Here is a 24,486-nt window from a genome sequence, read left to right as displayed (position 1 = left end):
TACGTATCGGTCCGATACTGACCTAAATTACTGCATTGGTTATCGGAGAGGAATAAAAAGTGTAATCCAATCCATTAAGTATCACAAAAACACCTTACAAAAGTTGCGAAATGGCGTAACCCAGCTCATGACCTTATCACGTCGGAGCAGTATGCATCACGCGATAGAGCGTGTGTGGCGTGCGATACCGGTCGGTGGTCTGGTTGAGCATTTGGAGCCTTGCTACGTGCTTCCAAACTGGATTTTCATCCCAGAAAAAGCTATCCCAGAGAAGTAAGGGAAGTGTGTAAGTACATCTCTGAATGTTTGTAAAGCATTTCCACGTTAACCTTAACAACCGATATATGGAGCCACAGCTGGACTGGCTATCAGCTGTGATTTTTACAATTACAGCTGAAGAGTTCTGTATTGAGGTGAAAAGGAACGCGATTTGTCCCGTACCTAAGCTAGTATGAAAAAAAGACACACAGCTGGAGTTATTTTTGGATCCGCTGCAGTTTGCTTACCAGCCTGGCATCGAGGTGGAGGATGCCATCATCTACCTCCTGCACCGAGCTCTGACTCACCTGGAGAACCTGGAAGCACTGTGAGGATCAAGTTCTTTGATTTCTCCAGTGCTTTCAATACCATCCAGCCACAACTTCTGAGGGACAAGCTGGAGCTATCGGGAGTGGACCACCACATGTCCCAGTGGAGACTGGACGCCCACAATATGTGAGGACACAGAACTGTGTCTACGCTGGTCTTCATTACGGGGGCCCCACAGGGAACTGTGCTGACACAGTTCCTCTTCACCCTCTACACTGCAGACTTCTCCATCAACTCCCCACGCTGCCACCTACAGTTCTCTGACGACTTTGCCATAGTCGGCCTCATCACAGGTGAGGACGACTCAGAGTACAGACAGTGGACTCTGGACTTCGTGGACTGGTACCAGCAGAACCACCTGCTGATCAACGCTGGGAAAACCAAGGAGTTGGTGGTGAACTTCCGGAGATGCAGACCCCACTACACTGACACCGGTGAACATCCAGGGAGTGGACACTGAGATAGTGGACTCTTATAGACTATTACAGGAAGGGTCAGAGCAGACTCTACCTGCTGAGGCGGCTGAGGTCATTTGGAGTTCAGGGAGAGCTTCTAAAGACATTGTATGACTCTGTGGTGGCATCTGTCATTTTTTACAGTGTTGTATGTTGGAGCAGCAGTTTATCGGCAGCTGAGAGGAAGAGGTTGGATAAACACATTAGGAAGGCCAGCTCTGTTCTGGGATGCACCCTGGATCCAGTGCAGGTGGTGGGAGACAGAAGGACTCTGACCAGAATAACATCTGTGATGGACAGAGTCTCCCACCCCATGCATGTAAATGTTGCTTAACTGCAGAGCTCCTTCAGCGACAGACTGCTGCATCCTAGATGCATGAAGGAGTGTTTCCGCAGGTCCTTCCTCCCTGCAGCTGTCAGACTGTCAGATGTTTACATCAGCGCTGTAACTTGCACTAATCAACTGAACAACTATTATTGTTATAACTTGCACATTACTTTTCTCAGTTTATATATACTAACTTATTGGAATGTTACATGTCTACTTTTCAATGCACAGGTACAATACACAATCTGTACTTTTATAATTATTCTAAATATTCTTAACTATTTAAACATCTTTCAGTATCCTGCTCTGTTTGCCCACTACAACCTGGGTTTGCCACTTATCTGCAGTGTTGGGTAAGTTACTTTAAATTAGTAACTTAGTTACATTACTAGTTACTTCTCTAAAAAAGTAACTCAGTTACTTCAAGTTACTCGTTACTTTCAAAGTAACTAGTTACTAGGGAAAGTAACTTTGGTTTTACTCAGAATTCTCTTGTTAATGTGTTGCTTCTGTAACTGGATACCCAGCCAGATTGCCAGTCTTCTAGCTTGCTTACTTGCCACAAGTGCACTGTGCCACCTACCAATAGAAAGGAAAAAATAATGTGCACATTTCCACGAGAGAAATCCCACGCCTGGACCGTCGTTGACCGCCGCCATGATTCTAGCCTGCTTTTTACATCCAACACAAAAACTGCAGTCGTGGTGCTTTTGATTGTACTCAGAACTTGGAAATTCTGCCTTCTGAATAGGAAGATGTAGGTAACACCAGACTGCAGATGAGCTGCATCCAGGGCTGGACTGGGACAAAAAAATCGTCCCGGGCATTTTGACTAGAGACCGGCCCACCATTATAGGAAAAATCATAAAGCCTTTGAATGAAAACAAACACTGTTGTGACAGTGATGTACACTGTTCTGATGGTATATATGTATCAATCTATCAATTGTTTGTTGTAAGACTCAGATAATTATTTAATAAAAGCTAGACATTTTAAATGAGAATAATAAAGAAAAGTATTTCCTTGTCCCCCCCTTTCCCTGTTAATGCCCTACCTGGCCCCCTGGCAACACTTTGCTAGATCCGCCCCTGCACAGTTACCAGCTGTCAGCTACTTAGAAAAGGATGCTGGTGTTATTTGTCTCTCAGAAACAGTTCATAACTTCCCTTCAACTCATTCATGTCACCTAAAAGGTAAACCTGTTTCTCCATCACCTGTTCAGCTCTGATGATTCAGTAAGGACATCTCCTGGTTTCATCTGCATGTTTCACTCTCACCAGATAACCAAACCGATATCATGACCAGCAGCTTTACAGCTGTGGCTCCAGCAAACATCAGCTGATAGTAGAAATTAATATTAAATAAATTCTAACAACAGCTGATCAAGCTTAAACGTGCTGCTGTTGTTTAACGCGACATCCGCTGGTTTCTTTTTTCTGGCGCAAAGTGGGCGATGAATAAACAAGAGAGAAAAGCCGATCAGCTGATCATTGATCAGTTTCGTGATTGAAGTAGAAACAGGAGAGAATGAGAGAAGAAGAGGCAGCTGTGCAGCTCCAGCTTTGTGTCTTTTTCATTGTAGCTGAAGTCCGGGACAAACTGTGTTCCTTTTCACCTCAGTACGAAACGCGTAATATTTTCTCTGAATACCAGACGATTCTGTTTTTTAGGGGATGGTTGGCAACTCTAATAATTAACCGTATGAACAAAATAAAGTTCAACATCAGTAACATAGCACCCACCCAGCTGTATAGAAACTCCGTCATGCTAGCTAGCACGCAGTACGAAAAAGTCAGCACAACGAAAATAAACTCCACCTAAACTTGGTTTATATCTGACCCAGATAGACTGCAGGTCATAACTTCTTACCTGAAGTTCAGTTCACCTGACACTCGGACCGGCGGCCGCTTCGGGTCTCTCCTCTTGCCTCCCTTTTCCTTCATCCACCCGCTGGCCTCCACCACTTGCTAATGTTATTGAATCTGTGGAAGCTCCGCGATGCCACCACACGAAGTAACGAGTAACGAGCCTATCTAAATCCCAGTAACGAGTAACGCGTTCCTGGTTTTGGCATAATAACTAGTTACCGTGCTCGTTACCACAATAATAACGTAGTTACTGTAACGCGTTACTTAATAACGCGTTAGTCCCAACACTGCTTATCTGTACTTTAATTTCAATAACTGAACAGGACTCTGCTTTGGTAACTATTGTCCATGATGTAAATATGTAAAAATTGTGCGTGTTTCTGTTCTATGTCCTGTGTCCTGTTCTGTTTGTACATGTGTTAAAGCGCTATATAAATACAGGCCATGTGTTCATTTTGGTGCTGTTACAACCAAATTTCCCCTTGTGGGACCATTAAAGGATTATTCTATTCTATTCTCTCCCCCTCCCTCTCCTGTTGCTACTTCAATCAAGAAACTGATCAATGATCAGCTGATTGGCTTTCCTCTCTTGTTTATTTAACACCCACTTTGCGCCAGAAAGAGGAAACCAGCGGATAGACAACAGCAGCACGTTTAAGTTTGATAAGCTGTAGAATTTATTTAATATTACTTTGCAGTATCAGCTGATGTTTGCTGGAGCCACAGCCGTAAAAGCTGCTGGTCATGATACCGGTTTGTATATCTGGTGAGAGGGAAACATGCAGATGAAACCAGGAGATGTCCTTACTGAATCATCAGAGCTGAACAGCTGATGGAGAAACAGGTTTACCTTTTAGGTGACATGAATGAGTTGAAGTTATGAACTGTTTCTGAGAGACAAATAACACCAGGATCCTTTTCTATGTAGCTGACAGCTGCTAACTGTGCAGGGGCGGATCTAGCAAAGTTTTGCCAGGGGGCCAGGTAGGGCATTAACAGGGAAAAGGGGGCACAAAGAAATACTTTTCATTCTTATTCTCATTTAAAATTTATTAAATAATTATCTGAATCTTACAACCAAAGTTTTCATCTGATGTAAAATGTATACGACTCCATTATTGTATATAGTAAATATTAAGTCTAATATACACCCTAGTAAGCTACGGTACTTTTTCCTTTGGGAATGTACCATCTGTGCAGTCTGCAATTCTGTTGAAAAAAGATGTTGAATCTTTTGAATTATTGTCTAAAATAAATTGGGTTCTGTCCATTTGTTTTACACGTGCATTAAATTAAAGTTGATTATGTCGATTAAGCATAATGAGCGGGAGGGTGGGGGGTGGTTCGCTATTTTGGTTTTTGGTGTTTTTTTGCTGGGAGTTGTCAACCCTATTAGTTAGGTTGTTTAATATTTTTGCTAAGTACTGTTTAGAGTAATACCAGAATAGGGAGGATGGAGTAGGTTTAAGTTTATTAGATTGATCAGTGTTGCTGAACTATGAAATATTTTGCGTGCAGTGTATTTTTTGCATACAGGTATAACAGAATAGCTTTAGTGTTTTGTTTTTTAAAACTTGAGTATGAAGTTATACAAAATGCAGCAAGCTACACTATTTTGGATTCATATCGGTATTGGCACATATCCAAATTCATGATATCGGTATCGGACATAAAAAAGTGGTATTGTGCCATCTCTAGTAATTGTATTATTTTATTAGGAGCATCCTCCTGAAATGCTCCAACAACACTGAGAGCAACATCCTCCTCTCTGCCCCTTAATGCTCTCCGGTTGCTATGGTAATGCATAGATATTTCTTTCAAAATAAGACACACAACTACAACACCGGAAAAGACCCAGGGAAACAGAGTTAACGATAAAAACCCTGAAAAACATAAATTTCACCCCCGAGCCTCAACTCTCGTGGCCTGATACCAAACAACCTGTCTGTGGCCCGGGCGTTGGGGACCACTACTCTATTCTTAACCTTTTGTTTCCATGTGTTGCTCCTCCACTGTGTTATGTGGTTCACGTCTGCGTGTTCCGTGTTCTATTGTCAAGCTTGTGTTGTCATGTTTACGTGCCATTATGTTTCCCATTTTATTTTGAAGAGTCTGGTGTTGTTCAGTGTGTTTAGTTTTGCTTCCCCTGTGGCGTCATGTTCATTTGTGTCAGCTGTGTTTCCCCAGGTGTTTCCACTTCCCGTATTACCTTGCTGTGTATTTGTGTCTCCCTCTGTTGAGTTTCCAGTCGTCTGCTATGGTCATGCAATATGGTTTCTAGGTTTTTATGAATCCGGTTTTCACGTTTAGGATGGTTCATTTTTTTCTTTCTAGTTTTCCCAGTTTAGGTTTTTGTTTAGTGTTGAATCGATTTTGCCTTTTGTTTTGTACTTTTTAATCAGCCACAATAAACAGATCATTTTCTATTAAGAATCAAGTCTTCATTTCACGTGTTTGCATTTGGGTCCTTCTCCTCACTCGACACAGTCTGCTTCCGCCAACTGTGAGAGTTATGTGTCCTTCTGCTGTCAAACAGCCCCAACAGTCTTGATTATTTGTTCATCTACCTAGTGATATCAAACACTCACTATTTCATAGATTTCTAAAACTCAGTTATCAATCTGATGTAATAGTTATTGGTCCAAAAAATTCCACTGGCAGTAGGGGTGGAGCCGAACCCAAATGTGGTATTCGGAAAGGCACAAAATACGTGTTTTTTTACAAATAGTTATTTCAAATAAGTACTTTAAAAAATATTTGTATTTGGGAACAAGGAAAAACTGTATATAGAAAAGCTGAGTTTCCTCATGAGACCGCAGCGCATGACTGGATGAGTGAGTGAGTAAAGTGTGAAAGAGGTGACTGATACAGGCTGCTCCACACAGCAACAGAGAAGGCTTGGCTGACCGAAAAAAAGACTGAACTGCATCAATATTTTTGTTGAATGGATTTTTTTGTACCTTAACAGGGTTCTGGATGCAGCTTATAACTTTTACGAAGATCGGGAGACCATTCCATTGCATTATTGACGTCTGCAGTCGGGTGCTCTCATGTTCGTTCTGTTTACATAGCTCGGCAATTTAAACAATAGGCTGTTGACAGAGTAACGTTAACGTTTGGTTTAAAAGGTTAAAACAATGTGTAGTTGTGTAGTTGTATCGAAATGTATGCACTTGTGGGAGTTATATGGTACGTTTAAGTTACTCTATCTTTTGCAGACAGCAAGATGTAGGTAGGCTATAGGCCAGTTAACCTTAGCATAGCTTCCCGTCATTCATTAACTTAGCTGAAACTCCCCACATGGATATGGGCAACCAAATACAAAAGTGTTGCTGCTCCTGAGCCACCTCTTGATTTCCACCAGCCAAAAAACTTGCTGAAGTTCTGTGTGGAAGCAATTTAAAGTCAGTGCTGCAGATGAAACCAAAGTGATATGTAATGTGTGCAAAAGTCAAATCAGCAGAGATATCAAACATATGTCAACTTCTGGTATGCATAATCACATGCACTTAAAGCATCCTCTCCTGGTACTGTATGCCAACCCCCCACAAGCACCAAATCATCATCACAGCCATGTTCTGCCTCCTGCAAGTAAGTTTCACTGTCTGTTCAGCATCCTCCAACAAGGACAGGTGGTGGTGGGGTTCATGATGTTCATAACGGTATTTTATTAGTTGTTGGTTTTAACCATGGATGAGGCAATGACTGTTATGTTATTTTCTTTTCAATGACGTTCCTTCTTACATGTTTATTTATGGAAAAGCATCAATAATGTTGCAACTAATATTGCATATCGATAATTATTATAATGGATATAACTAAAGAATATTTACACTATATTGTCAGTAGGGATGGGTACCGGTATCTGTCGGTTCTGACATAAACGGTAGTAACCAGACCGAAAAGCAGCGCACATTTCGGTGCTTTTTTTCCTGAGATGTCATACACTTTGGATTCTAGCCAATCATTTTACGTTTCCGAGGATAGTAGGCGGGGCCAGGTACGTACGTTCTTTTAGAGCAGAGCTACAAATTAAAAATGCCCAAGGCGAAGCGGTCAAAGTCTGGCTGTACTTCACAGCAAAAGATGCAAACTCAGCAGCCTGCAACAAGTGCTTTAAGGTGATACTGTGCAAAGGCGGTAACTCCTCGAATCTGATGAAACACCTGGCGACGCATAGCGTTTTTTTTTTAAAGCTGAGAAATGCGCCGTGTTTGATAGCTTGCTGCGAGACCTCACACCGTGCACATCTACTGCGGGTGTGGTGCCTGTTATCGGACCCGGAGTTAGCAACATCCCCCAAAAACCCGAAGAGGAGAGTCCTGGCCCTGCCAGTGTAGCAGAAATGATGACGGATGATGATGGCAGCAGCAGCCGTTCTCCTCTGTGTGAGTAGCTTCATGTTGTTCGTGTGTAATTAACATTGAGTACGCTAACCACATTATTAAATTAATGCATGTAAGGTGAACTAGCAAACACCGTTATAGTTACATGCGGCTGTCTTCTTGTTTGATGGCAGATACTCCCTTCACCCTGGCCAAAAAGGCCAAAATGACCAAAGAAAAAGTGGAAAACAGTTAAACATGAGAGGTTTTTGGACAAAGTTTGTGTTTTTTCCATTGTTTAAGCACTGCTTCCAGCCAAGAGTGATACCATATATGCCCTATAGCTGCAGAAAAGGCTAACATTGTTATCTTTTTACAAAAAACAGCTGAACATGAGAGGTTTTTGGACCAATTTTGTGTTCTCCATTCTTTAAGCACCGGTTCGAGCACCGTTTAAGCACCAGCACCGTTTCAAAAGTACTGGTTTGGTACTGGTATCGGATAAAACCTAAACGATACCCATCCCTAATTGTCAGTTAGAAGTGTAACGCAAAAAAACCTGGATTGTTACACCGATTTTGAAATTTACTCGAATACAAATACAAATACTTTTCCCCTCTCAACAAATACAAATACCAGCTGCTTTGGACATCTCTAACTGGCAGTTAACGTGGCTTTTTAAACAAAAATGTCTAATAGTCTTTGTAACCTGTGAATGATTTCTGACTCTGACCATGAATTGAGCATTTGAATATGCCAGTGGGAGCTGGTTATTCCAAGGTCACAGCTAGTAAACACTGGTGACCAGGCTTTTCCTGTTTGAGAATCATGTCTGTATTTAATTAAGTGCGACCTGAGGGCCCAAAGGTCACGGGCATCCAATGATGATTTTTTGTTTGCCCCTTAGCAAAGTCTGCCTCTCTTATTATATACTCTCTTTTTATGCCCAATCATGTTACTGATCTGTTGCAATGAACTTACTGTATTTTTTGGACTCTACGGGCGACTTAAAATCCTTTAATTTTCTCAAAAATCGACAGTGTGCTTTATGTATGAATTCTGGTTGTGCTTACTGACCTCGAACTGATTTTATGTGGTACACGGCGCTCAAAAATCTGTCAAAAAATGTTTTAGTATGACTTTGGTAAGTTATGAAGCCACACTGCTGGATGGATTGTTGGAGCATTACGGCTGCTGTAGTCAGGAGCCTTTGCGGAGTAATCTGTGTCCAAAACTCCGTCTGCTTCAGGTCCCAAAGTCAAAAGAACACTGCGAGTTAAAAACTGTCTAAATTCTTCCATCTTTAATAAAATTATCAACGTTGCTGCTTTACCAGGTGTAACAATTAGGTTTATCATCCAGAGATCTATGAAAACAGAATTTATTAAATTTAACGGCGTTATAAATTAGCATGAAGTTAGCTCGCTAACTCTGTAAAAATTAAAACGTACAGCTCTGCCATCACTTCTAACATAAATGAAGACAGAAAACTGAACAGTAGTGACTCTTGTAGGGTTACTGAAGTTGGACTAGCTGGTATATAATGATGTACTACATCAGTGATCCCCAACCTTTTTTTGTGCCATGGACCGGTTTAATGTCAGACAATATTTTCACGGACAGGCCTTTAAGGTGTCGCGGATAAATACAACAAAATAAAATGATACGACTAAGACAAAAACAGGTATTTTGTAAATATAATAATGAAGACGAATTCACTGTGTAATTGTGTAACTTTATTAGCAGTGTCCTGAAATGCACCGACAACATTGAGAGTAACATCCTCCTCACGCCCCTTAATGCCCTGTGGTCGCTATGGTAACACTTAGATATTTCTTTAAAATAAGACACACACCTACAATACTGGAAAAGACCCAACTGGGTTAACGATAAAAACCCTGAAAACCATAAACCGAGCCTCAATCACAACCGAGCCTCAACTCTCACGGCCCAGTACCAAACAACTCTCGGACCGGCCCGAGAGTGGGCGACCGCTGTGTTACGTGATTGCTAGCGACACAGCTATGTTAGCATAACATAAACACAGTGAAGCTGGAGGATGAACGCTAACTTTTTTCCACTCGATAAAAGTTAACTTGAGGGTTCCCGATGGTTAGGGACAAATGCAGTCGCATGGCAGGATGCTGTAAATGGACCAAACTTCAGTCAGGAGAACAACTGAGATAATCCACCCAATATACGAGGTTAGTCATTAATATACTGCAACAACATGGGAATAGAGCAGCTGTGAGAGAATTCAACATTAATGAATCAATGGTACGGAAGTGGAGGAAGCAAGAAGAATGAGTTGAATAAAGTTTGACTTATCTGTTTTGTTTTGCTTAATGCGCCTTAGGTGCGCCTTATGGTCCGAAAAATACGGTAATTAGCGGCAAAATTTTATTCCAGTTGCTTAATGTTAGTACCATTTACTTCTCCAGCCTTTTGTTGCCTATTTCTATAAATTATGAATTCAGTTTAAAGATTAAAAGTTTAAAGATATCATTTGAAAGATTTGATATGTTTCCTGTTTGCTACTGTTATTCAAACATAGATCTATGAGATTTGAGATCATCCTAACATTTTAGAATTGGGGTTGTATTATATGTAGTCTGCTTGAAAGCAACTGGTCCTCACTCTTAAATTGTATGGGGACTGTGATAGACGGTCTGTCTTAAAACTAAAGAACATTTAAACTGTAATACGTAGGCTTTTAGGTAGTCCCTTTTAGTAAAATTGAGTCATAACATTTTACAATTCACATCACACCTGGAGTGTGAGGTTTAACAGTGCATGGAGTCGCAGGGGAGATTTGGAGACTCAGCCCACACTTTTTACTACTATAAAAATGACTTTTGATCTGCCTATACACTTCTTTGACACTTAGAACTCATATATATGAGCATATACAGTTGGTCTGACTGATTACACAGGGACTTGTGATGCATCAACACACTTTATTTTTGTAAATATATTAAGAACATTATAAAAATTGATTAAAAAACATGTTCATATACATATCAGTATAATATATTTAAAACATTCAGCTGATAAGTTAATATGTTGAAAGGTGTCTAAGTGAATACACTTTTATTACTTTTATTTTTGGTGATGCATAAAGAGGGACACTAAGAGAAATATTCACATTCACATGACCAGAATAAATCTATTCTGCTCTATTCTGCAAAACACACACTTCTGTTCTTATTTTTTAATTCTTAATTCTTTTCTACAGGTCTGTCTTCATTGAAAACCACAGTGATGTAGTTTAACCAAGTATTTTTCCCCAGATCTGTTAACTTTAGGGATCCTTTTAGACGCACCATGCCCATCATTTTCTTTGAGAAAAATATATTTTTATCATTTAAGTTTAATTTAAAGGTTAATTCCTTGTCACAGTATGTGGTTCAGATGCACACCAGTTATCACCGTTCACATCAGAACAAAGAAAAATGCACAACAGATACTAATAAAATCCTGAATTGTCGCTTCATTAACAATATACAACATAAACCTGTCTAGCAAAAACGACTAAAGCGTACTTCCTGGAAAATTAAAGACCTAAACAAAAGCATAACACATATAGCATAAAAATATTTCTTTGTGAAGGTCTGCTTACAAAACTACAAAATCAATCAAGAGATGTTGTAATACAATATATTAGTTTTACATATCACTGACAATCATAATAGGGTTTGCATTTCTTAATAATCTTTAAATTACTCACAGATTTGGGTTTAAATTCCTGTAATCTATAATTTTCTTTGTACATTCACAATGAACCTGACAAACATCAAAATGAAACTCTGTGGGCGTCCTGCAAACATCACGTCACCTCAGCACTCAGACTGAATGGTGTTTATATCATATCCTGTTTCCTGTTGTCTGTCTTCAGACCACAGGCTGCATAGAAGTATGGCTCTGGGACTCTGCTGAACATGCTGTTGTTTATAGTGGTTTTGTCAAGTGGTTCTGCTGAAGGTGATGCTGTTGCTGTTCTTGATTCGTCCACTGCAAACAAAGTTCTCTGACCTGCCATCTGTTGAAATAAGCATAGGTGGCAGGTCAGACCTGCAGAATCATCTTTCAATGTTTTCCACAAGAAAAGCACAAACTGTGCCATATGTAAGAATATAGATTTGATGGGGTTGTGTCATCTTAACAAAAGAATAAATAGAAAGAATCTGATTTCCTTTGCAGCCATACTACTAATAATGACCAAAGTTGTGGTGAGCTGGAGTTTACATGGTTCATGTAGAATTTAACTCATCAATCAGAGCTGGCAATGGCCCCTGGATCCCAGAACTGAAGAATCTCACAGCTCTAAGTGCATTTAATGTTAACTAATAAATGCTAATGTTAATAAAAATTAGTTTGGTGCTTCCTCATGTTTGAACAAAGTAACTAATACAGTGTAAACAAATCGCATAAAATATTAGAAACCACAACTTTGTTTATTTGTTTAATAATGTTACATTATTAAACATTATCTCCATTATCTAATCAAGTTGGCTTACTTACAAGAAAGTATACCAACCCATTGTGTCAGAACAATCCAGCAACTTCTTAAAAAATGATGCTATGATTGCCTTACATTTTATGATCATCCGCAATTGTTTAGAGTGGCTATACACAGTATTTACTTTGTGTGTTAAGAAACACGCCTCTCAGCTAGTGTTGCATCTCTGTGCCCCATACACTGCACAGATCCTGGTACTTTCATGTTCTTTTAAACAATGTGCCGGAACATGAATAGTGGACATGAAGTTTATGCATAAGTTCAATAAGGAACATCTATAATCAGTTTCCTGGGTGCTCGGTCTTTTCTGTTCTCTTCATCACTACCTCTTTCCCACACTGTCAATTTCAATACTGTCATCTTTACTCTAGTGCAATCTTCTTCTTGCCCGCCTTCTTTGGGCCAATCAGCCCCCAGTCTGTGTGGTTTAAATCTGTGCTCTCTGTCATTCTCCATTTCAGACTGCAATCCGTGCAACCCACCTCCTCCCCATCTCCATCTCACAGTCAGAGCTCCATCAAAGGCTCAGTCTTTACCACCCCCAGCATCTAGACACTGGGGGGTCCTGTCCTAAATCCAATCACTGCTGGGGCTCCGTTCTGTCTTTCGAGTCTAATCCCCAAATTCATTTATTTCATAATCTCAATAAATCATGTTCAGTTCTTCCAAGTGATCGCTCCTTATTGAAATCTGTGCAACTTGAAGTTTCCTGGACTAGTCTGGATGAGTAAAACTGTCCTTTGAAGTGAATCATTATCTGCTGTATGGAAATATTTTGAACTGAATCCATAATGTTAATCAAGAACCCCTTAAAAATAAAAGTATAAATACTATAAATCTATTGGACCTAAGACTGAGCCTTTGGGGAGCTCCTTAAATAAACTACATGCACAATGAATGGTGAATGAATGGGCTGTATATGGGCTAAGTAAGCCATTTATGTAAGAAAAATCGTTTTTAAAAGGTTCTGTCTTAGTGCAGTGGCTCATATTTTTAACAAGAACTAAAATAATAAAAGTATATGAGTAAATAAATTTACCGTTTATCATATGCGTCTTTTTCTTCTGGCCCGGACACAACAAACAGTGGCAGTGACAATCACCAAAATAAGAAGACCTGATGGAGAATAACAGCAAATTGTATTATACATGGAAAAAAATAGAGAATTCATGGTTTTGGTGTGCTTTTCAGAATAACTGCATATAATCTGACGACTGCACAGAACATGAAACATACCTGCTCCGCCTCCTATGAAAACCCAGATGCTAATTCCAAGTAATTCAGTAGGAAAAGCTTCAGGAATAAAACAAGAGAAGAAGAAATATATTTTATCATGACATAAGTGTAAAATTGCCATTTCAGTGTCATAACTATTTTAATGGACAGTCGATAGAAATAATACTTACAGGGTTTAAAGCAGTTTTGTACAGCAGGGTCACTGATGTGATAGCTGATGGGGTTCGAAACATTGCAAAAGAAGCGGGTGTTTACCACATCTTTAGTTTTCTTTGTAAGTGTCTCCCCTGATTCCTGCTGCTTGTTTTCCTTGTTAAACCATTTAAATTCCACATAATTGTCTTTCTGTTGAAGAAAATATGATTAATGGATTCGTTAAAGATTTAAACCTCCAAGTATAAGAGCAAGCATACTATAAATATTTCTGAAGTTTGATTTTGTTGTCCAGTTTGTCTGTGCGTGGATGAGAAAACAGCTTCCAACAATCTTTTCCTTGATATTGTAAAATTACAGCTTTACATTAAAACTGTATTTTGTGATGTCATTTTGTTGACTGTTTGTAATTAAACTTAGAGAAAAACAAAACAAAAGAAAAAGATGACTGAGAACAGTCATTACTATAGAGCTGGTAGTTTGACAGAGAAATTCTTAACCACATCGAAGTATCTTTTTTCTGTAATTTCTGTAAAACAAAATCTGTGGGAAAAGTGGTTTAAAGGACTTTGAGTTCCTTATGATTAGCTAATACAGTGACCTCACTGTCAACTAAAAACATGACTGAAAGACAATTGTTGCCCACAGGTTAGAACATAGAGATCAGTTTTGCTTTCCTTACACTCTGCCGTTATTATCATATATATTGACTTGCAAATATGAGCCTAATTCATACAGTCATTAAAAAAAAGTCCATGGTCAGACGGTCCTCGTAGGTGTAAAGGAAAATAATAAAATCTAAATCTAAATGAAACATATTATGAAATCAAATGAAATGTATTCAACATTGTTCTCACCTGACTAACAGCGCAAGTAAATGTAACTTCGGAGTCGCCCGTACAGTTCACCGTCACGTGAGGTTTCTGCACTGAGCATAGAAGATTTGGTTGCATCATTATTGTATGAAATAGTGCTGATAATGCATTAAATGAACATTGATTACGCAACAAAGTTATCATCTATTGCACCAAACAAGGCACAAACATCCTTTGAATCTTTAACCTAAAACGTTTCATTTTTCTTTTCTTTTCTATTTCACACTGTCTACAGCAGACAGACAACACTGGGCACCACAGCATAAATAATGCTTCTTTGCAAAAGTGTTTGAGTGACAATAGAGCACGTAAACTGTCTGACTTGAGTGTCTGACTTCCTGCATGTCCCAGTTACTTTCAGTGACCTTTGTGAGAATCTACTGCAAAACTATAAAATCTGTGAGGAAATGTGCTTCTCTTCAGATACAGTTTCTGATACTGTGAATTCAATTGGCAACTCAATGACAATCAGCTGATATTTCATAATAAAGTTTGCCCTTCTTTGTCTCTAGTCACATAATGCAGATCAGGTGGTGGTTTTTAATTGTTCAGATTAATTTTAAATTGATTTTCTTTACTTTTTTACATTTTTGTCAACTCAACCCAGTTTGGACGTTCAGTCTGAAGCTGATAAATGTCTATAAAATGAAACTCTGTAGGTGTCCTGCACAGAGTGCTTCACCTCCTCACTGATGCTGCATGATTATATTATATCCTGTTTTCTATCTTCAGACCACAGTGTGCAGAGAAGGCATGCACATCTGCACATGCATAAAAAGTGATGCAAGTTTTTCATCAATTATGAGCAAAACATTCTTTTCTTTTGTTGTAATATAATACTTACAGGTTGCATAGCAGTTTTGTTGAACAGGCAGACTGATCTCAGAGCTGACCGAGTTGGAAACATTGCAAGAGAAACGAGCTTTTAGCACATCTTTGATTTCTCTTGTCAGCGTCTTCTCTTTTTCTTCCAACGCTTCATCATCCATAAACCATGTGATCTTCTCATTCTGTGGAAGACAATGTTATTTTCACGGAGTGTGTAATTATTGAACTCAGGAGAAAAAAAAGAAAATATTACTGATCACGGAGCTGATAGTTTAACAGAGTCTCAGTAAGTGAGCTTAAATTTACAGAAGATCAGGAAATCTCTAGAAAAGCTGTTTAGTGGATTTTGTGCCTCTCATCTAAAGTTATGACCTGAGAAAAAGAGCACAGTTATCCACAGCAGCCTGTCACCATGATTTAACTTAACCTGCACTGTGGTAATGTGTGTAGATGTTTGTTGTCAAATGTCTGCAGTTCATACATGCTGAGTTTCAGAGGAGAGCAAGTGAGGTTACTGAATCTCTTTGTCTACAGGTTCTTTTAAAATTCAATTATGAGTTAGAAGAATAAGTTAAAGTTAAGTTTAAAAATTTAATAAATATTGTACTTACCTGACCAACACTGCAAGTAAAATTGACATGTCCCTTATCTGTACACGTCATCGTCACATTGGGCTTCTGCACACGGTCTGAGTAAAGAAAATTAGATTATATCAACATTGTATTAGGCAAGGCTGATAATACATTTATTAAAAACCAACAACAAATATCGCTGCATGACGAAGCTGAGGAGTGGCTTCAGTATATTAACATTAATATATTAATGTGTTTGTACATGCATTTGTTCTGGTTAAACAATGTGTTCTTACTTACCTAATACACACAAACGCACACTTGGTAAATCTCCTGCACTGGTTCCATCTGCTCTGTGAATCTGTGGGGCGTATCGTCCTGTGTTGTTTTTGGTCAGTTGTGTCAGCTTTAGTGATCCAGTTGAATCAACATCATCATTTTTCCCTATGATCACCTTTTTACTTCTGCGATGAAAGATTAGGTTTTCATTCTTGAACCATCTCAGGCTATCCGAGTCTTTTAACACATGTTTAAGTCGCACAGTAAAGCTTGAGCCTGTTGCAGCGTACACATCACAATCAGCCTGAGAGCCTTTGAAATAGAAAGATGAAGAAAGAAGAATCAGAGGAAAAGATTAGAATAGTTGTGGTATAGCTATTGTTTATCAAAAATCAATATATATATATATGTATATATTTCACAGGTGTTACAGACAGTATATGTGAAGTCTGGAAGAATGATTAATAGCAGATGACAAGTTCAAATTAATTTAAAAAAACTTGTTAACCAATCAGTTTGGAAATGAAAGCTTAAAATATAAGCATGAGTAGAATAAAGAGATGATTTGTACCGTACCTGTGGAGGCGATGGAGAAGCAGGAGAGCAAAAACACAGCGATGGTGGCAGCAGAAGGCATCTTCTTCATCACATTCAGCTACAAAGAACAGCCGCTTTCCAGTATTTAGGTTACTTCCTGTCAGAGCACAGTAACATCACATAGTTTATGTGTGAGTGCCACCGTACATGTTTGTGTGTGCGCATGTACAGCTTTGAAAGGAAGTGATCCAAGAGGTCTCACAGTCTCACAGATAAAGAGCAAAGTAAGCAAAGCAAATGTCACAGTTAGAAAACAGAAAATGTGTCAAGTTTAAGTTTGGTTGCTTCTGCAAATATACACAAATATAACGCATGATCTCCGGTTAGAGATATTCATAAAGTAACCAACAATTCAAACGCTGAAATATTAGAAATTATGTGGTAACAAATATTTTAGAACGTAAAATCTTGTTTTGTGATTACTTCTTCTTTTATTAGATATAACCTGGCTTGTTGCTGCTACAGCATCACACCATCTATTTCACTGGTTTCCACTGAAACAGGGCACAATTTAAACTGTTTTTAGCATGTTTCAAACAAAAGTACATGAATGATACTAAAGAAGAAAATAAAGACTCCATCATGAACTCATAAGCTTAAACATATATTTTTGTATTCTTTAGACTTTAGACATTAAGAATGAACTACTGTGAATCTAACAGGAGAAATAACACCATGTGATTTGAATTTAAGAAGAACATATTTCATCAATATTTCTTTCCAATTAAACACCTGCAGCTAAAAAGGTCAAAACTCTAATTATGTCAAGGTTTGAGCATCGTACCTCTGAAGGTTTGACATGATGAAAGGTCAGACAGCCACCATCACCGCACGCGTTTTAGCTCTCAGTCTAACATACACATGAACGTACACATGAATGAGAGCTCTGCTTTTGCTTGAGTGCATGCTGTTTTTGTGCTGCTGTACAGGGGAAAGTGACCCTCCATTTGTGGCTTGAAGAAGTTCAGCTCATGCTTCCTTGACATAAGCCTGAGCTAACTGTAACTCTGTAGAGCTAAGACTTGATCTGCATTTTCTCAAAAATGATTTGTCAGGTTTTCTGAAAGTGAGTAAGCATCATCGATGTCTAAATATTAATTAGTTAAAATTAGGGCAATCGCTGTGCTGGATTTTATATCCTGACTATTCTGTTTTTAGACAGGAATTACTTTTTATTGTTCGATAGTCACTATTTAGATTGTAGTTTGAGTTTTGATCGTAACAGTTTTGGGTTTTAAGTTTTCAAGTTTTCTCTTTATTTTTGATCTTAGTAATACTTCTGTGTTTAGTCTTATGGTCATTTGTGTATTTCTATTTCTGTCAGCTGTTAGAGTTATATTTACAATCTCTCCAGTTCCCTCCTGTTGTCAAGTTTTCTTCTTTGTCATGTGATTTTTCTCATTAGTTACTTCCAGTTTTATCATGGTAGTTCTTTGTCTCTCATGTAGTGTGTTTAATTTTGCTCCTCTTGTCTCGTTACCCTGATTTACTTTAGATGTGTTTAGTTCCCCAGCTGTGTCTCAGTTTGTGTGTATTTAAAGCCTCTGTTTGCTTTTTACTGTTGATTGTTTTCCAGGTTTGTCTTCTCTGGTGTCTCCTGGTTTGAATTTATGACTTTATCAGCCTTGGACTTCTCTGCAAAGCCTGAATAGAGTTTTGTTTTTTTGTTTATGAACTCTGTCCAAAGGGTCATTGTTCACACATCACATGACACAAGAGAAAAGATTAATAATGCTTAATAACAGATTAATAACAGAATATTAGTTGTCTTTCTTTTTTTCTCCTTTCAGATAAAAGGTGCAAGTTGCCGTCGCCACAGATGAAGTACACTTTATAACACTGCTGAATGCTATACAGTACAGTGTATCCAGTATTGCGAACTCATTATTCAATCAATCACTCTGCGCTCACATGAATTCAAAAGGTTACTCGAAATTTTTAAAATCAGTATAAAGGAGTCTTTTCACTTCCTGTTTCTCAGATGTTTTACAATAAAAGCCTTGAAGCTCAGTACATCTCCAGTCCCCATCAACAGTCTCTGCTTTTTTGTTGGGTCCCACCGCTAGATCCCTCACCCAGCTCGCTTTCCTCTTTGATGTGTGCAAAGCAAAACTTCAGTTTCAGTCTGACTTTAAATTCAAAACTGATAAGCATTAAAAAAAAGTATTGATCTTGCACAAAAAAATGTTTTTTCCTGTTGTGTGTGCAGTGATGCTAGTCGAGTCAAATGAAGGTTTCTGAGGCAAAAATGCAATAAGACACAACTGTGATTAAAACAGACGGTAAAAATTTGTAAGCTAATTTTGTCGGAAACAAACTGCAGATCTGTGAGTTCAAATATATTTTGTACGTTCCTTTAAGAAAAACAAACTCTCTAAGGCTATAGGAGTTTATCTACCTGTAGATGTTTAACAATAAGATACAAATACACAAATGGGCAATGAGATACCACTTGTGTCGTGTGGTTTAACACCTCTCTGCAGATACTGATCACACAGGAAGAAGCAGGAAACACACTGAAGTTGTGTGTCCTTAAAAAAGGGGGGTTTCATATCATATAGCAGCTCCGGTCTTCTTATCGCCTTGGTTTTAGTACCTTACACTTGTTCCTCCTTCTGTCTGTGTTTGCATGCCCATTAGGCAGGATGTGACAACCTCACTATGGTGCTCTGAAACATTTCCAGTGACTTGCACCACACAACTCGGGTCTTTCCAAGTTGCAGCACTATGATGATTGTCTGTGAAAGCAGGTCTCCATCCACTGAGGGATGGCAAAATGGAGACACCCTTAAAATTCATATCTGAATTCATGCAGATATACAACCAAAGACTAAATCCGCGTTGCAGCCTCAGGAGGAAAGGCCTTTTCTCTCAATAGCTTCAAGTCAAGTTGCTCAAGCTGACGTCCTTCACAAAGTTTTAAAAAGTCTGTAGTTCATCAAACGATCTGCTGTACTCAGTGTGGAGCAACGTCCTATCAGCCTGGCTTTTAAAGAACATAACTTTGCAGTTCTTTACTGTACAATATTGTTTTCCTTTTTTTTTAATACTGTAAACTGTATTATCATGTACATCAGTACACTATTGCCATACTGTTCATTCAAATTCATCTTCAAAGTGGTCACCTGACAACATTTAGTGTAGCTATTATTGTAAATGAGTCACAGTTAATAACAGGTTTAGTGCTTAATATGTCATGGACACTCTGTTACTGAACTATTTTGGGCTATCAGATTGTGTTTCTGACGTAAGTTTTTTAATTTTTATCGATTCAGTTATTCTCCAACGTGATGAGTCACTTTTCACAAGCACCTACGCTGATGACGGCAAAAAACGCAGAAGGCAGCAGCACATTATCTGATATCAGAAAAGCGAAAGGTGCACGCCCCTCAGTTTTGAAAGTAATGAGGTTTTTTTTTTTTTTACTTACTTGTCTATTAGAAATGGTGCCAACTGAACATCCTTGTGTCCTCTCTGCTGAGTGATTCTGACCCACAGTTTCAGTCTTTTTCAAACTACCAGCCTCCCCTCTTCCCCTTTTTTGCTTGCCCTGACAGCAAGACTCTCTCTCTTTTGTGTGGTAGAGTTTCTACATGTAGTGTATTGTGACCAGTATGAAGACAAGTATGAAGCTTTCAGAATTAAAAAGAAACGTGTTCTCAGAACCAGTAGTTGGAGCAAATGGTTTGGTTAATGCTGATGTTTTGCAAAACAACGACTTAATTTGCTTCTTCAAAAGCTCAAAATTACATTCAGTAAAACTACAAAATGATATAAAAATGATACCTTACACTACTTACACTTGTTCACAGGGTGGCGCCATTGTATTACATACAAACAGAATGAACCCTTAATTTATAGAAACATACTGTATGTAAGCAGCTGGATGAACTATAGTAAAATGACTTAACCTCCTGTAATGAGAAACAAGTATAATGAGATTATATGTAAGACATATTTTTGATAAATTTTGTTTATTCAATGACATTCTTTTGTGATCAGTCATGACTGTAAAGTTGTTGATTTTAATCTACAAGGCTAGAAAACAGAATTTATTTATGTTAAAAAAGAACAGCGGTTTAGATGAAAACAGCTGGTGGGTATAATGAATTCAATCTGAGTATGGGGTTATTTGATTGATTAGTGTTGAACAAACAACACTGGCTTCTTCTTTGAGTCCTGATGTGATCTTGTGATGGAGTGAGTTTGTGGCAGCAGCAGAACAGACACAGATGACATAGTAATGTTAAATGATTTCTCTCGGTGGGTGTCTCTGCCAAGGCTGCCCTTTGTCATATCTGTGTATCAGCTACAAACAAATGTAACTGAACAAAAGCCATTCAGAGTATTTCAGGTCACCATCATCATATCAAATCGCTTTAAATAGCTGCAGTCATGTATTTCATCTGGTCTGTCTCAAGCGTTGCTCAATTAACCTATCCCTACAAACTGCATGTCTTTGGACTGTGGGAGGAAGTCGGAGCACCCGGAGAGAACCTATGCAAACACGGGGAGACCCCGGCCTGATGGTGGAATTGAACTCAGGACCTCCTTGCTGTGTAGCGACAGTGGTAACCACCGTGCCACCATGCCGCCCTGAGACATCCATATATGTCTGTAAAAAAATATGTGTACATGCAAACATGCACATAGATATACAAAAATGTACACATTCACACACACAAGCACACATACGTGGACATAAAATACATGTGTACGTATACACATGCAAACATCTTCCAATGAGATAAAATTTGGGACATTTCACAGTTTTCGTCACTAGAGTTTGAGGTTTTACGATGCAAGGAGTCATTTGGGAGGTTTTTGGGGAATCAACCCGCACCATGGGATGCATGACACATTGTTAATGGTTATTCAGTGCCCATACCCAGTAAGAAGACCTTCCCACTCGTGTCCCCCACTATTCAGTGTTGGAAGTGCTATTTTGGGTGCAAGTATTGTGTGTGGTGCAGATTTGCATTTATGAGGTGAAAACGTTGTTTGGGTGAAAAGTAGAGTACAATTAAAAATGAGGGGACAGGTGTGACATGAGCAACCAACTGCTGATCAGCAGTTCTCACTCACTTACGTCTCTGCTTCAATTATTTCCCCACAGTCCAGACTGCTATCTTGCAGCCTCAGGTGGAGGCCATCTATCTCAGTGTGGGTTGAAATCATGGCCTCAGGGCTCCAGGCACCACCCAACATCCATCAGAAGGGTCAGGACTCTGTGCAGGCCAGTCAAGTTCTTCCACACCAAAATCCCTCTGTCATGGTTCTGGGTCCTTTTGGCCCAGCATTTTGTGTTTTCTTGTGTTCTTGTGGTATTTTGTATTATGGGTTAAGTTCTGGTTCATCAGTAGTCTTTAGTTATTCTATTGTGAGTATCTTATATTCCCTGTTTAGTTCCTTGATTATTTAATATTTTTGTGTCTTTGCCCTCAGAGTCTCTCTCTGTGTCTGTGTTTATAGGTTATGTGAGTTCTGGTGTCTTGTTTCCTCCTCGTGTGTTATTCTGTTTTCCACTACCTGCCATGTTTATCCATATTTCCCCAGTCATGTTCTCTGTGTATCTGTCTGCATCTCTATGGGTGTGTTGCCATTACTTCCTGTTTTACATTGGTAGTCTCCTGTCTGTGTGTGCCATGTGTTGTTTTGCTCCTCTTACTCTGAAGGTACCTCGTCTCATGTGTTATATTTAGTTTTGCTTCCCCTGTCTCTTTTTGGTTATTGGTGTCAGCTGTGTTCCTCGTTATCCTTCTGTGTATTTATGTCAGCATCTTCTCACGACACAGGACTGTGTCATGATTTCCCTCATGGCTGTGTGTCACTCCCTGTGTTTCTCTGTGCATTTAGATTCTTAGGTTTTCGAGTTAAATTTTGTATCTCCTTTTTTCCAGCAAATAAAGCTGTGTGTTTTGAGTTCACATTCCCCCTTTCAGTCTGCATTTGGGTCCTATTCCTGCCTGCCCACAGCCAGTTTGTGACATACTCATCCATATCTTTATCAACCTTGCTTTGTGCCACAACTGCCAAAGCTTGGTAAATCTTCTCATCCAACATTATCTGTTGGAAGAGGCAATAACTGATTGTAACTTTGTGTACATACTATTATTGGTATTTCCACTGTATTTATTGTATTTTTTTATTCTTTGCCTTGTGGACAATGCTACTGCAGTTTATAGTGATGCTGAATATGTCTGTACCCTCACCCTCTTTCCCCAACCCTGTAAATCAATAAAATGTTGATCACAAAAAAAAAGAAAACCTGAGAAAGTAATATCTCTCCCTATCTGATGAAAGACATGTCAAAACACATCACTTTGTATGTATCATTTGGTGGAGTTAGATATCTAGGAGGATCAGGAAGTCTCTGAAAACATAACATCATTGATACAGCAGCATCTGTGAGTGAATGATTGTAGTCAGCAAATGTTGTCCTCACCTGATCAACATTGCAAGTGAAACTGACATTTGTCTTAGAGCCTGTGCATTTAATCGTTATGTTGGGCTTCTGCACACGGTCTGAGTAAAAAAAAAAAAAAAAAAAAAAAAATATATATATATATATATATATATATGTAGCAGCATTATAAGATAATTCTTTATAAGATAAGATAGAGATAAGATAATTCTTTATTGTCATTGCACAGTCATACATAGTAGAGTAGTACAATGAAATTGGAAAAACTGTCCTACGTCGGTACTACATATAACACAACACGACACGATATGACACATCACAACGCAACACAAACAACACAACACAGTATATTAACTTAGAAATAAAAAAGAAGAATAAGTGTTATGTGTATTGCACACTGTTATTATTGCACATTAATTATTATTGCACCTTGTTATAAATATAAATATTATTATTGTTATTGTTTTAAACATTGTTACCTCCCCCTAAAAAAAAGTCCAGGCAGGTAGCCAATCAGGTCAGCTATTTGCATTGATTAGGGCTATTGCCCTGTTGTAAAAGCTGTCCTTGAGTCTGTTTGTTCGGGACCTCAGCAGCCTGAACCTCCTGCCAGACGGCAGCAGCTTAAACACCCGGTGTCCTGGGTGTGTACAGTCTCGTAGGATGCTGCGTGCCCTCTTGAGACAGCGAGTGCTGTACAGGTCCTTCAGGGAGGGAAGAGGATGTCCAATGATTTTTTGGGCCATATTGATGACCCTCTGGAGTGCCTTTCTGTGTGCTGTGGTGCAGCTGGAGAACCATACACCGATGCAATATGTCAGCACACTTTCAATGGAGCAGCGGTAGAAGATGGTCAGCAGCTCCTTCTTCAGGTCCATTTTTCTGAGGATTCTCAGAAAGTGGAGACGCTGTTGGGCCTTCTTTAAGACCGCAGAGGTGTTAGAGCTCCATTGGAGGTCTGTGTCTATGTGCACACCCAGAAACTTGAAACTGGAGACCCTTTCCACGCACTCCCCGTTGATGCTGACAGGCTGCAGCTCGGACTTCCTCCTTCTGAAGTCAACTACCAGTTCTTTTGTCTTGGTGGTATTGAGGTCCAGGTTGTTATCTACACACCAATCTGACAGCCTCTGAACTTCAGCTCTGTACGCTGTCTCATCTCCCCCTGAGATGAGCCCCACCACGGTGGTATCATCTGCAAACTTGATGACTGCGTTGTCTGGGTGGGTACTAACACAGTCATGTGTGTACAGAGTGTACAGTAGGGGACTCAGTACACAGCCTTGTGGAGAGCCGGTGTTGAGGCTGAGGGCTGAGGAAAGATGAGGCCCCACTCTAACTCTCTGTACACGGTCTGACAGGAAGTCTCTGATCCAGCGGCAGGTGGTAGAAGGAAGTCCGATTTCCAGCAGTTTAACTATTAGTCTGTCCGGGAGTAT

General features: G+C 39.2%; 1 protein-coding gene across 4 annotated transcripts in view; it reads right to left on the bottom strand.

Moving 5' to 3' along the window:
* Positions 1 to 10,501: 10,501 nt before the first annotated feature.
* Positions 10,502 to 24,486, bottom strand: part of LOC102077500 (T-cell surface antigen CD2) — a 56,608-nt gene continuing 42,623 nt past the window's right edge. Inside the window, exons 1-10 of one of the 4 annotated variants that reach the window (XM_005460658.4) lie at positions 20,054 to 20,184; positions 16,603 to 16,720; positions 16,048 to 16,338; positions 15,787 to 15,863; positions 15,192 to 15,357; positions 14,330 to 14,400; positions 13,490 to 13,664; positions 13,320 to 13,376; positions 13,123 to 13,199; positions 10,502 to 11,603 (exon numbers count right to left, since the gene is read on the bottom strand). In XM_005460658.4, coding sequence (XP_005460715.1) covers positions 13,129 to 13,199; positions 13,320 to 13,376; positions 13,490 to 13,664; positions 14,330 to 14,400; positions 15,192 to 15,357; positions 15,787 to 15,863; positions 16,048 to 16,338; positions 16,603 to 16,672 — 978 coding nt within the window. In that variant the 5' untranslated portion in view covers positions 16,673 to 16,720; positions 20,054 to 20,184 and the 3' untranslated portion in view covers positions 10,502 to 11,603; positions 13,123 to 13,128. Of the gene's footprint in view, positions 11,604 to 13,122; positions 13,200 to 13,319; positions 13,377 to 13,489; positions 13,665 to 14,329; positions 14,401 to 15,191; positions 15,358 to 15,786; positions 15,864 to 16,047; positions 16,339 to 16,602; positions 16,811 to 20,053; positions 20,185 to 24,486 lie in introns of those variants that run through there. The other 3 variants (XM_013264523.3, XM_005460657.4, XM_025903149.1) reach the window with 3 other exon arrangements.

Source organism: Oreochromis niloticus, linkage group LG23 (genome assembly GCF_001858045.2).
Source record: "Oreochromis niloticus isolate F11D_XX linkage group LG23, O_niloticus_UMD_NMBU, whole genome shotgun sequence".
In the NCBI taxonomy this organism is placed as follows: Eukaryota; Metazoa; Chordata; class Actinopteri; order Cichliformes; family Cichlidae; genus Oreochromis; species Oreochromis niloticus.
This window is presented reverse-complemented; position numbering and strand designations above follow the sequence as displayed.